Source organism: Acanthaster planci, linkage group LG11 (assembly GCF_054643075.1).
Source record: "Acanthaster planci isolate LZ-2023a linkage group LG11, COTS_SCS, whole genome shotgun sequence".
In the NCBI taxonomy this organism is placed as follows: domain Eukaryota; kingdom Metazoa; phylum Echinodermata; class Asteroidea; order Valvatida; family Acanthasteridae; genus Acanthaster; species Acanthaster planci.
In genome coordinates, this window is record NC_141787.1 from 2033310 (window position 1) to 2046413 (window position 13104).

Sequence of the window (13104 nt, forward strand, 5' to 3'; positions counted from 1 at the left end):
ATGTATTTTTGAAATTGAATATTTAGAGGTGAACATCAATAAAATCAAACAGGGGAAATGCCCACAATTGGTTTCAAAATTGTATTCTTAAAGCATATTTCAAGGTGGACTTAAAGAACCGGTAAACTGAAATGCAGCTGGATGGATCAATTCCCAACAATGAGTCAAATGAATAATTTTTCCTTCAAGTTTTTCTTGTTTACTTTTGTAAAACGTGCATAATTTTGTCTCTGCTTTGGGGGTAATGTGGCACAACTAAATATATGCGTACTCTATCACTCAAATGTTGAATTATTCAAACAGACGCAGACTTAATACCAAGCAGAGACACCCCCTTACAGTGTTACATATTTACTGAGAATCGTCAGGACCTTGCTGCGCACACAGGCATGTTTAAACAGCCAGCTTGTGCTATTTACATTCAGATTACTTGAAGAACATGATGTGGATTGAGGACGCAAACCCAATACGAGGGATGTGAAGCTCATGCAAATAGAAAAAAAGACTGTAATAAAGGTTGAGATAGTGCTTATCCAGATGAACTCAACAGTCGCATGGAAAGTGACAAGCAATCCGACAAAAGCCGTGTAATAACACCCAGACACACTCCGAATGCATTTTGAGCCACGCATCCACAATGTGTACACAATAGCATCTTACAAACAGCAGTATCCTAAACTGTTCTGATTCTCCCCACCCTAGAGGAGGATTCCACTGGAATAAGAACATCTGGAGGGTAACCTTTTAACATCTGTTAGCGAGCAGTGTTATAATATACAGTACATCTTTTTCTCATCTTTAGACCGAGATAAATGGAGCAAATTAAGGTAGATGTCATTGCTTGCAATTTCCCCCCATTTGTCTTCCCTTCCCTGTCTCAGTAATCTCATACAAGGAGTTCAAGTGCCAGAATGCAGGGGAACTTCCCACTCTGAAGGGACTGTATGGAATCTTCAAATAGATCCCTGTAAAAAAAAAAAACCTCTGTTTGCCATCTATCACTGCCAATAATTGCCGAGCAAGGTCGTGATCATTGACAAAAATATCCGATGGGTCCAGGGGCTGGAAACTCCATCACATTCTTAAGAAGTTACAGCAAAATTTTTCTCTCTCTTATTCCATTTGCGTGAGCTACGCAGACTAGCACAAAACAACATTTTGTCCTGTCAAGGACCGCTTCATTCTTTGACGCCGCCTTCATGCATGAAACTACAGCTGTTATTCATTTTATATAAGGAATCACGAGTCCCTCCAACAAGTCTGGGAGCTTGGAAAAAATAGAAAGTTGCTTGTAAAAATCATTCTTCAGATTTGCCATAAATATCTTTCCCACCTGCGTTTGGAGAGTTGAGGTTTATCTCACCCCCTCAAGACTTATGATTGATATCGAAGGTGTCAAGTTATGGGTTATGCAGATATGTAAGTGCAGATGAAAATCTGTAGGCAGTGCCGGTAAAGGGTTGGGGATGGGTGGTCTGTTGTCCTCGAGCTGGTCGTGATACTGTGAGCATTTCCTGTCACGCAGTTTCATCATCGTGGTGTACATGTAGGCATTGCCAACTGAGGAGTGAGTGCTCTGGTCGGTTTGACCTCAAGCCACAAGTGAATTCGGTGCTTATTCGGGCATACTTAAAGTTTTTTCCTGTGGGATTGATTTTTTTTTCTGTTCTCTTGTTGCAGACTCTGGGTGTCGGGGAGCACCCGAGGACGGAATCGGCCGTCAACCCGTCAACAGCAACAACAATGACGTCATGTGCCATGGAAAATAACAACGACCATGCGGTGATGGCTAACCATGTGATGACTAAACCTGCCACAACAGCTGACCGACCCACGAGCCTCCAGGTGCGAGACACGCCCACCGTCACAAAGGACTCCCTTGTCAGCAAGGACAAGGATGCTGCGGCAGAGCAGTGCGACAAGCCAAAGCGGCGCGACGCGTGGGCTGTCCCCCGCTGCACACGGGAGAAGAGCAAAGAGGCGGAAGATGTCGTTTTGACCTGCGACCGGAACCGCGGTGGGTACTACCTGGAAGACATCCCCTACCAGGGCTACAGCCGGTCCCCCTGCTGTGGGGATGACCACACGGACGAGTATGACCACGACGAGAGGCTCGGGGGTGCCCCGTACGTGAAGAGCAACTCGCCTAACACCAACCACAATCAGAGCCACCTCTCAGACTTTTCGGGCAGCTCCTGCCACTCCTCGCCGGGATTCCTCCGCCACCACTGCAGCTACGACCACCTCAAGTCCTCGTCCACCGCCTTCTCGGCGCCCAGCTCGCCAGCCACCAAGTACCCCCACCAGAGGCACCACCACCAAAAGAAGCTCCTGCATCGGGCGGAGCACTCCTCGCCTGACCTGGTGTCGTCGGCGGCAGGCGGAAACAAGGGGCGGCTGCGCAAGAGCCTCTTCAAGCGATTCTCAGGAATCAACAAGGATGATCTGATGGGCAGCCCGCGCGCTGGCTCCATGCGGGAGAAGAAAGACGTCAAGAAGGTCATCGAGTCCAAAAAGGTAAGTTGGATTTTCATCCATTGCATCTTGTGTCTCATTTCATTGTTATACAACCACTCTGTAGCTTTAAAATGCCCTACATGTAGTTACAAATGATTTACAGACGGACCGTGTTTGCAATGACAAACACTCAAAAAGTTCAAATCTCTTCAGTTCTATCTTTAGGTGTAGACGTAGGCGAGTAACTACATGTACTTCATGTTAAAAATTCAGAGTTTCAAAAATGCAGCCGGCCGTGTTTACTTTTGTAGTAAATGTACATGTTACATGTTCATTGAAGACTTATTTTGAAAATGGGAATTAACAAGTTTTCAGTGGATAAATTTATCAAATGATGAATCTTCCAACTTCAACCTCATGATAATACTTGATTTACAAAGAAGTGCCAGTGCAGACCAGTTTCAACAGTTTTATGGTTACTCTCAAACTCTAGAGGTGTTTCATTCATTCATGTTTATTACATCAGTTACATCTGAACACTGCCTGTATCATTGAGGGAAATCCATAAAGCTTGTTTTCTGATATACACAGAGAAAATGTCCCGTACACCGCTCCACATCACAGTGGCCTGTGATGGCCTCTTGAGGCCAAAAATCCATGCTACGTGCTGCACATAGTACATGTAAATGCTGCCCTCACTTGACAGATAAAAAAGTGCCACTTTGTCTAGACTACAGTCTGCTGGACATTAATGCACCTCTTCACCTTTTTAGTGTGGCTTATGTTCTTTTCATAAAGTTAAAATGTAGTTTTGTTTTTAATTTTTATATGAGACCATCCCCTGAGTGTAACATAAATTCAGAGGTAAGAATTTAAAGTTTATACAGCTAGGTTTGAAGGAAATTTTGCATACGAATACATGCTGACATTGTGGGTCCTAAGACAGTTGTAAATTGATGAATTTATTTTGATGTTCAGTCATTTTATGAAGTCCTGTAATTCCATCTCTTCAAATTTTTTGTGTGTGGCTTTTGTGCCGGGTGTTATTCTGTCCTGTGTTCAGAATCCTTGTAGCTTTTTTAAATAACAGTAGCTACACGTACATGTGCTTCTCAATTTCTGTCATTCCTTTTTTTTAAAATTCCATTTGGAAATTTGTAAAGTGGTAAAGCCTCCAGAATTTTCTTTGATGTTAGTGATTTAGGTACTTCTTAATGGGGTGAAGGATTTAAGTTGTACTTGAAGTACGGTAAAGCCTTTGCTTTGCCAATTTTTGTTTCTCCCCTACGCGTATGTCCTCGTTTTAAGGAGAGCCTTCCTTAACAGTGATTACTTTCATTTGAGAGCCCTGCCAACGGATCAGGACACAGCTGTCTGATCAGAGCATGTTTCATTTAGAACATGTTTCACCAGGTTTCACCGGAAAACCAATTCATATCTGCTAAACGGTCAAGACTGCTTTCCCGGCTGAGCGCATCTTTCTTCTGCCGGATAATCACGGAGCAATCTCGGTTGCATCATTCGTGTTCCCTCCTGTCTTCCTCGCCACACTTGATGTCTCTCTCCTTCCCTTGACCCCCCCCACCCTCACGTTCTTAGCTCTCTGGCTTTCCTCAACCTTGAAATTAAAAACTCGGCACATAAAAGGTCGCCAAGCTGGATCCCCAAATGTCAGCCGTGTCAAGGTGGCACGAGAGAAATGTAGCCCGTTGTTGGCTGAGTTATACAGGGGTAATTGGTGCCTGATGAATGAAGTGTCTTGTCTCACCAGCAAGACGTACTCTTGCTCTAATTAAAACTTTCAGATTTGCGGTCCAGCTTGAAATGAAACATTAAAGTCACACGAGTTTCTGTGTTCTGGGAGTGCAGCACTCTCAAGCATAGACTTTCCAGACAACTGCTAATTTTGTTCCATTTCATAATTGTGCATCTCTAATGACAAAAACATGGGCTTACCGGTACATGTACTTCAAAAACAGATGTCTATATGTATTCCAAGAAGGAAATTCCTTCAATTCTGTAAACCTACACATACATGTACATCATTCAGTACTGTAATTAGGTTCTTATACATGTACATCTTATAGAATTATCAAGATTTAGTTGTTTTTGTTCACTCTTGAAACCTTGAAAAATTTCAAGCTTTCAGTAATAATTCTTACAGTTGATTGAGTTTGAGGATACGTTTTAACATGGAAAAAGGCAGGAAGATATGGAACACTGATTTTCAAAGAAGTTTCATTCCCTAGGAACTCTCAAAATGTGGTATTAGATGTGAGGCTTGTTGAAGCAAAAGCAGTATAAAGCAGGGTTCCAGAAGAAGAACAAAAAGAAATAAAAGGAGAGCAGTTTATCTAACTTGAACAGAATGACTTTGTTGCGCACTTAAGATCACTTCTGTGGTTTGCGGAGAGTGAGTTGTATGCCGTCCGACACACACTGCTTTGACATCATCGGTGGTTGGCCATCTTTCAGCAAATTTCATGCGGAAATGCTCCCGAGTATGCTTAATGCAGGTACAGTCCCCATGGGCAAAGGAAATCCAGTTTAATACTCTTTGCATAACCTACATGGGCAAGTAGCGGATGTTTCGGCGAAGCCTGCAAACGTGATCTTCAGGACTATAGGAAGATAAAAGCTCCCTCTAATGCATTTTGTTGTAATGAACACTGTTCCCCGTCAACGAATACGCTAACAAGAGACAGGGTGTTAATACAGCACTGTAAGAATCAAAAGGATGTAATGTGTTAGCACTGCTATTGGATTTCTTCAGGGTAGTCTTGCATTTTACAAAGACTTCAAGGAACTTGGTGAACTTAGACGGGTTCTCTAATCCTCCATCAGTAAGCACATTCTATTATACCCCAGAGTCTGTAACCTTTATAATTATTTTTGGCACTTCCATGTAAAGGTGGATATTGTGGCACTTCCATGTAAAGGTGGATATTGGTCTTGCTGTTACCAATCTCATTGGTGTTATTCATAAAACACAGAGAATGTATCTTTTTTCAGGGTATTTCCCAGAAACCTGCGCATTCACATGCACATGGGTATCTGCATTACTGTTCCTTCACTGGTTCAGACCAGAAAAGAGAGCTCAGAGTTTCTGTTGCACCGTTTTAGGCTTGAATGGCCCCCTCTTTGTGGAGTTTCCCTGTCTAAAATCAGACTACATACATGTATATCGTCTGTTACCACAGTAGTCATGCTTTGTGAATATTCCGCTCAAACGAGACAGTGGATGGTAAATGCTGCCCTCTGTTGACTGGCCTGATTGTTGTCTGTTACTGCTCTCCATATAGTTGTGGTTTAAGCACTGCCTTAAGATATTATGTGTCATCGTAACTTTGTCAATGAGTTGCTGAAAGTGTGATGGGAAGCGGTTACTGTGGAACCTGATGAGGGGTGGTGAAGTTGTCGTTCATTCTGACTGTTTTGGTCAAACACAAATGACATCTGAGGAAACATGGTTGGAAAAAAGTCAACTTTCCTTTTTTTTAAGTTAAAAACCAGAACTAAACTTCCTCCGGGACTGAAATTTTTTTTTTTAATGTTAAGTGTTGTCACGAAATTGGGTCATTTACACGGAAAGCTCTGAAAGACCCAAAAACTGGTATTGGTATCAGCGTTTCTATTTTGAGTATACATTTCCTTGAAACCTGTTAGGAAACAACAGTTGCACAGAGAACTCAGGCTTACTAACCTTTATGAGGATGCTAACTTTGCCGTACGGCATAGGTATTTTTATGCCATGTATGGAATTCTCCGGATCATGTCAGTCTTAAATTTATGCAGATTGTTTTTAGAAATGGATTGTCTTCTTGGTGAGGCTTAAAATAAAACTTTATTTCACTCGCAGACAAAGCTGGGGGATTGCATTTTCAAAATTCCTCAAAATGGAGACAAAGCAAGGGAAAATTAGGACGGTTCGGGTATACAGTTGTACGCTTGCAAGGTATACAATACCACATGGAAACTGCAAAGGCTGTGGAACAATTTTAAAGTGGGGGGGTTGTTAGACCCTCATGCATCAGCCATTAATAGGCCAATCCATTAAGCCCCACCCATTATAGGCCGGCAAAAAGTGGGTAGGGTGGAATGTTCTCTAGTCAAAAAAGTGGTGGGCAACTGGCCTCCCCCCCCCCCCTCGGCCCTGCTTCCGCCACCAGTGGGAAACTGCACTGTGTTCATGGCAGCCGCTGGAAAATGTGGCTGCAAGACTCTGCCCAGAACCACACTATGGCAATCCATATGAATGTCTTGGCCGTCAAATCACGAATTAGTGAACGGATGTCACGACGAGTGCCTTCATCACTTGTGGCATATGGCCCATCCTTTCACGAGAATTTGGCAAGAACGATTGTCTGAGTTCAGCTTCATTGATTAGCTGGTTAGGGGATTTCCCTAGAATTTCATGCACTGCCATCCGTTCCCGTAGGCTAACCACAGGCAAGACAGAATTGTATTTGTCGGTCGTAGACCTCATTTCGGGGAAACACGTATTGATCTAAGGCTACAAAGGAGACTACTTCAAAGATGTTCCCCTTGGAATTACATGTGTATAATGCCTGGATGACGAGGTGGTTGTTAACTGTTCATTTGAAAACGTGAAGTCTTGGTAAGAATAAGTGGATAATGGAGCTACTGTTACTGTTTGTTTCTTATCTAAACGTAATGCCTCCCCCATCCCAATAAATCTACCCGAAGGCCCAATTACTGTTGCTTTACATCGAGTTTGATGCCCCTCCAAACTTGAAGTACATCTATGAGCAGTGTGAGTGGTTCCAGAAATGAGAGGACCATTTTTTTTTCATGTCCCTGTCACATCTGACATACGATTTTGTAAGTTCAGAACACATTTTCTAACTTCCAAGAGTGATGAGTTAATGCAAATTACCTGCCAAACAAATAGGAATAGTTTGAAATCAATTCCGGTGATATTTCCATGTCGAATAACAAAGGTCAGATGTAACAGGGACACAAAAATGTCACACTTTTGGACCCCTGATTTCTGGAATTACCCGTGTGCCGTTTTATTTCTGCACAGCCCTTTTCTTGGCAAGTCCGTTACGAGCCTTGTGAAATGGTAAGTCAGTTACAAGTCATCCCGTCTGCATCCAAAGTCATTGTCAAGTCACAAGCTACTGAACCGTGACCAAAGCATTCTTTAGTCATTTCTTTTGCTTGTTTTCTGTGTCCAGACGGTTGTTGGGAACAGTTCCCATGGCAACCTTTTCACTTCCACCTACCAGTAGGGAGAGGGATTTTGCAGGAGACATTTTCAATTGGTACTTTGGTTAAGAGTCCTGTTTCACTTTGCCAGCCAGAGATGTAAGAACGTAAACATTTAACAGTGTTTTACAATGTAGCTACCAGTTTCAAGATGATCTGGAGTAGAAGATGGATGGTCAGCGTGGTAACATTTTAAGTTGAAGGATGTGTCAAATGTCAAAAGTAGATGGAATGTGCTGCACTACGTTAGCATGTAGTTTGGCTTGTGCGTATATGCAAATGTGCTCATGAGAACCTGATTCAAGAACATGTCGACTTTGTTCAGTCAGTGTTCCAGCTTTGCGCATATGCGGTCGTGAACTCTGCAGTCATTCAGTCCTATAGGATGGCACATTCATGCAATTAAATGTGGCCCACTTTATGTATTAGTTTCACTACAGCCCTGGTCTGTTTCGTGCCCGTCATTTTGGCTTAAGGGCATCACTCATTCTCTTTATTTTTTTTCTCTCTCTTATCTTTCTAATCCAAAAGCCCTTTAGAATATTAAACGTGGAACACTGGGACCGGGCGACATTTAGACAGCTTTGGTCCTTAGAACAGCCCGGGCCCAGAGGCGGGAGACGGCCGCCTAAACGTGACCTGGAATATGTCAAAGCCGATCTAGTCGGGTGGGAGACGGGATAAGATTTACAGGGAGAGGCAGAGGTACCGGCACAGTCTGCTGGAGTTGGGGCAGATTATTTGAAGCCAGCTTGTCTTGCCTGTCTGAATATAGATACGCCGCATAGACATGTACATATGTGTCTAATTTGATAGAACAACTTTCATGGTGTGCCAGTGAAATTGTGGTATTTTAATAAAAGGTTATGCCCTTACACTGATGTATATTCAAAACACTGCATACTCAGTGCTTGTCTGAGAGCTTGTGAGAAAAAAAATAAGTAAAAATCCACAAGCTCACTCGGGTGAGACTCAAACCCACAACCTCCTATTACTAGTCCAGATGTCTCAAGCACTCGACCACTGAGCTTGCTGGGGTCGGCTGGCTGGTCCAAGTCAGATGTAGTCAAGATGTAGCCCCCCTCCTACTAGGGCCAAACCCGTGATAAAAATTAACGTCTCCCTGACACAGTTACATCATGAAATTATGATATGCTGAGATGATTTTCTTCATTTTGGTTCTCTCTTTGCTTCTGTTCAAGGAATGCCAGTGTGCTTGAAGACATTTGTTAAAACTTGAGTGACTAGATAAAGAATGAATCAGACATAATAATAATAAAAACACCTGTTATCCAACTTGAAGTTGTTACCCCAGAAACTTGAAATTGGTGTTAACTCTAAAAATTCAGGGAAGATAAAGGCAGTTGAAATCTGGCTCACTGCAGCAAGTTGACCGCGGGATGGGCGTTGGCTTGGTTGGGGAAAAGCACGAAAGGAAACTTGAGGCTGTGGTGTCACACCCCTATCACTGCCAGTTTCTTGGAAAGATTGAGAGAGACATCTGCAATATCTATTGAAGGAGGGGACAGGTCCTCTAGAATGATGAGAAGCAGGGTAAGTAGTTTCATTCTGATTCCTCGTCTTGGGCGTCATCTCTCATTTTCTTCATCCCACTCAAGCCCCAAGAAATGAAACACCTCCCTCAGGCCCAAACCAAACAAACGCTCAATCGCCCAGGCGCGAAAGATAAATATTTTTGTGGGTGTTTACCTGCTATACTGCTTCCCAATTTGGGACTCGGCCATCGGGCTATCAATCAGAATTGTCCCCAGGACTTGGATTCAGTGAACGTTTCCCCCTTTCCCAGCAAAGTGGTGCAATCCCGTGTTGCAGAACGCTGTAGGGTCTGCCTGGCTCCAGGGGATGCTTCCATTCACTTCAGAGGGGTGGCTGTGATGCTGTCTTCAGAATAACGGGGAAATTAATTCTCAAATATTTGATTGAAGACAGTGGTATGTTATCTTTGTCACTTGAGTCCTACAGTTTAAGTATGTTCTCATGGAAGCTCCACTGTCTAATTTATTTTCCATTATTTGTTCAGGATTGGGTAGTTTAACATACACGTAAGAGGTGTGTCAGACTCATTCTTTGAAATCAAATATCATCTTGATAAGGTACTGTAATTGGCATTAATCAAGCATCTTTCCCCCAGTATCAAAGGTCTCCATAATTTCATCACCTGTGATTGATTAAACAGTGGATAAAAGCTTTCCAGGAATTTGTCATTTAATCTGTTTCCTTCAGGATTAATGAAGTTGGCAATCAACTTCCGTTAATTTTTCTCAGTCTAAAAGTCGTACTGAAAAGGTTGCAGTCTGGGATGTAGGACATGAGACCCTTCTTTAAGACCTTTGCCCTCATAATGGCCTCATTCTTCAGACTTCCATCAATCTCAACCCTTCCAAATCCCACAAAATTCTCCAGGTTTTGGAGGATTTTGTAGGCTGGAAGAAGGCAGCACCCAGCCATTATTACTTAGAGTGAGGCTTCATGAATATTCAAAGCACAAAGAATAGGCCATTTTCCATGTACATGTAGTAAAGGGTATTAGAGCATTATCAAGATCATATGCTTACATTTCCTTTATTCTTCACATCCTTGTCTTATATTCTAAGTGAGATAAATATTTCATTCCAAGAAAACCAATTTTTGGTAGTGGGTTTTTCAGACAGATTTCAAGTTTCAGGTATAAAGGGACTTTGTCGCCACTGCCCCTACCCTTCTTGACAGTTTTGTACCTTTTCCTCCTGTACATTGCAAATTGCATGCTGTACTTTCAGTGCTTTCCTGTTACTAGACATGAAAATCGTTTACTCGAAATGATGGATTTTGTGCCATGCAGGATGTACATCAGACACTTGGCAAATAACACGAGCTACAGTTAATGTTGTCGCCGAGATGGGGGGGGGAATGTGGATAGTACGGTATATCCAAAAAAAAAAAAACAGGCTGAGGTCGAGGGGGATGGGTTGAGTGTAGTCGGTTGATGCAAGCCCAGGTGAATGCCCCATCACCGTCCGTAGGCTTCGGACATCGAGGCATGTAGGGACATGTTTTTCCGGTGTCCTTGCAGTGCAACTGAAGTTGCTGTTTAAATATGCACCGTGTCCCTTGCGCCAGCTGACATTTGAAAGAATCGGGGAAAAAACAGGCTGTTCGCGTTAATCCAAACACTTGGTCTCCTGTTACTTGTGAAACTACAGAAATATTTATTAAAAAGGGAGTAAAACTTTGCAAACGAGTAAAATGATTTTTTTTCCCCCCTGCACCTGTCTGGGGATCTTACCGGGAGAAAGAGACATGAGGTGTTTTCTGAAATGCTGGGCTTGGAAAAAAAAAAACAGAGGAAAGCAGGGACTTTCTTCAATGGGCAACAGAAAGGTATTTTTTTGGAAAGGTGCTTTTCTGCCTTTTTTCAAGGGTAACCTTTTAAATTCAATGATTTTCATTTCCAACCAACCCTTTTTTGACTCCCGACCTCAAAAAAAGGACATTGCCAATAAAAAACAGGAGGATGTGAAGACTTGTTCCAAAACAGCACTGAAAATGTGCGAGTGCGATTCAATGTCACCCAAACATCAACGCAGCGATGGTCAAACTCCACAGTGTGACATCAATATCAGACTGAGCAGTACCGTACTGCACCCAATGCACTACATACAACCGTGTATGGAGTGCCATAGGGAAACAAAAAATACAAACATGTACATGCATACACACGAACACTGTACGGTGTCTTGACAATGACTCGGACAAGTTGTTGTGTTGTGCACCAATTACAATATTTCTCTGTACTCAGCTGGAAACAAACACACTCTAGGTACTCAATATAAAACCAAGTGACAAGTGTACATGTACATAGTGCATTTTGCCTGGTTTATTCAGTCATCTATATGGCAGCAGCATGGATTTTTTTCTTGAGGATTTTTGTGTTGATCGATTGACCCTCCTTCAATTGAAAAGAGAAGGGTGCCCTATTGTTTAAAGAGCCCCTCTTAGGAAAACATGTTTTCTCTGATTTTATCTCTTCAAATAAATATGAAAGCATCCAAATCCAACGCAATTGTCCCTTGTCTTCAGAGTTCAACTGTAACAAGCTAAAAAGGTGGGTTTTTTTCTGTTCATGCCAAGATGCGAATTCTGAATGTAGATTGCATCATTCAGAGAAACACAGAGAAAACGAGGGGAACCCTTACCCTGTGTTTGTAGTGGATAAACCCTTGTGCAAGCCAAACAATGGCTACAAACAATGGCCACATACACTGTTTGCTGTGATGTTATCCAGGGATGACATGGCTCAGTGCGTGGACATAGTTCATATTGGATGCCCAGAATTCCAATTTAACTTATTGGAAACATTTCCGAGAAAAGGGTTGACATACATAAAAATGAATCCCAAAGAAAAAAAAAATTCGGGGCAAGAAAATATTACAGTTTTAAAAATCCAGCAGGTTTTTTGTTGAAACAACAAATGTAACATTAATGCATTCTTCACGGATGATTTTTGCTGAGGAGTAAACATGTAGATATACTCATTAGCGTAAAACCAAAAAAGAAGCAAATAATAGAGGAACCAAATAATAGAGGAACCAAATAATAGAGGAACCAAAATTGGGAAATGAGCTTGATCTAGATACAAAGGTGCATTTTGAAGGTGTTTTTTGAAAATTGGCACTGTAGTGACCCTTTAAAGTATCTTTTTTGTTCTCATTGTCGTCAGTGTATGAATTAAACATGCTCAACCCTAAGGCTGTATCCTTCTAATACACCGTGTACAAGTGCATCAGACAACATGTCAGAGAAGTTCAAGAGGCATAATGATCAGATTTGCGTCCTTGCCACCAAATTTAATATCCAAGTCCAAGTATTTAGGCACAAGTCTTAAAAACAAAAACCCTGAGTGAGAGCATTAATGAGAAAACGCCCTTCCGGCACCAGACTATAAATAGGTCGGTAATAAAAAATACAGGTGTTTAATATATGCATAACTGTGTTTGGTTGGAGGTGAGTTATGATAAACAGCCGACTTTTTTCTTTTTTTCTTCCTTCCTTTTTTTTTCCCCAAGGGTATACGTACATGTATGCTTTGTTGGCCAGATGCCCTTCCGGTGACAAGGTTTGTGCATGCAAGCTAGCAGTGCAAACAAGCACATCTCAATGGATCTGTGGGGGAAAAAACCTTATCCCTTTGCTTCCAAGCACAGATAAGTCCTGGCACGGATAAAAGGAGTTTCCTTTTTTAAACCCTCTGCGATGCTTGCTCTGATGAGCTAAAAATACTCTTGAATTATTTATGACAATGACTTTTTCAACTCGGAACCCTTGAGTGCTATTTGTTTTCTTATTATAAGAATTTTGAAGGGCAAAATTCCTAGGTTAAACATCTACATCTCTCTGATGCCTCCCCCATCATCA

The 13104-nt window shown here is 42.1% G+C and overlaps 1 protein-coding gene across 3 annotated transcripts in view; it reads left to right on the forward strand.

Annotated features, from left to right (window-relative positions):
* The window catches only part of LOC110975754 (uncharacterized), a 166375-nt gene that overhangs the window by 91363 nt on the left and 61908 nt on the right, over window positions 1–13104 (forward strand). For all 3 annotated transcript variants that reach the window (XM_022228507.2, XM_087143664.1, XM_087143665.1), the window contains exon 17: window positions 1681–2517. In XM_022228507.2, coding sequence (XP_022084199.2) covers window positions 1681–2517 — 837 coding nt within the window. The remainder of the gene's footprint in view (window positions 1–1680; window positions 2518–13104) is intronic.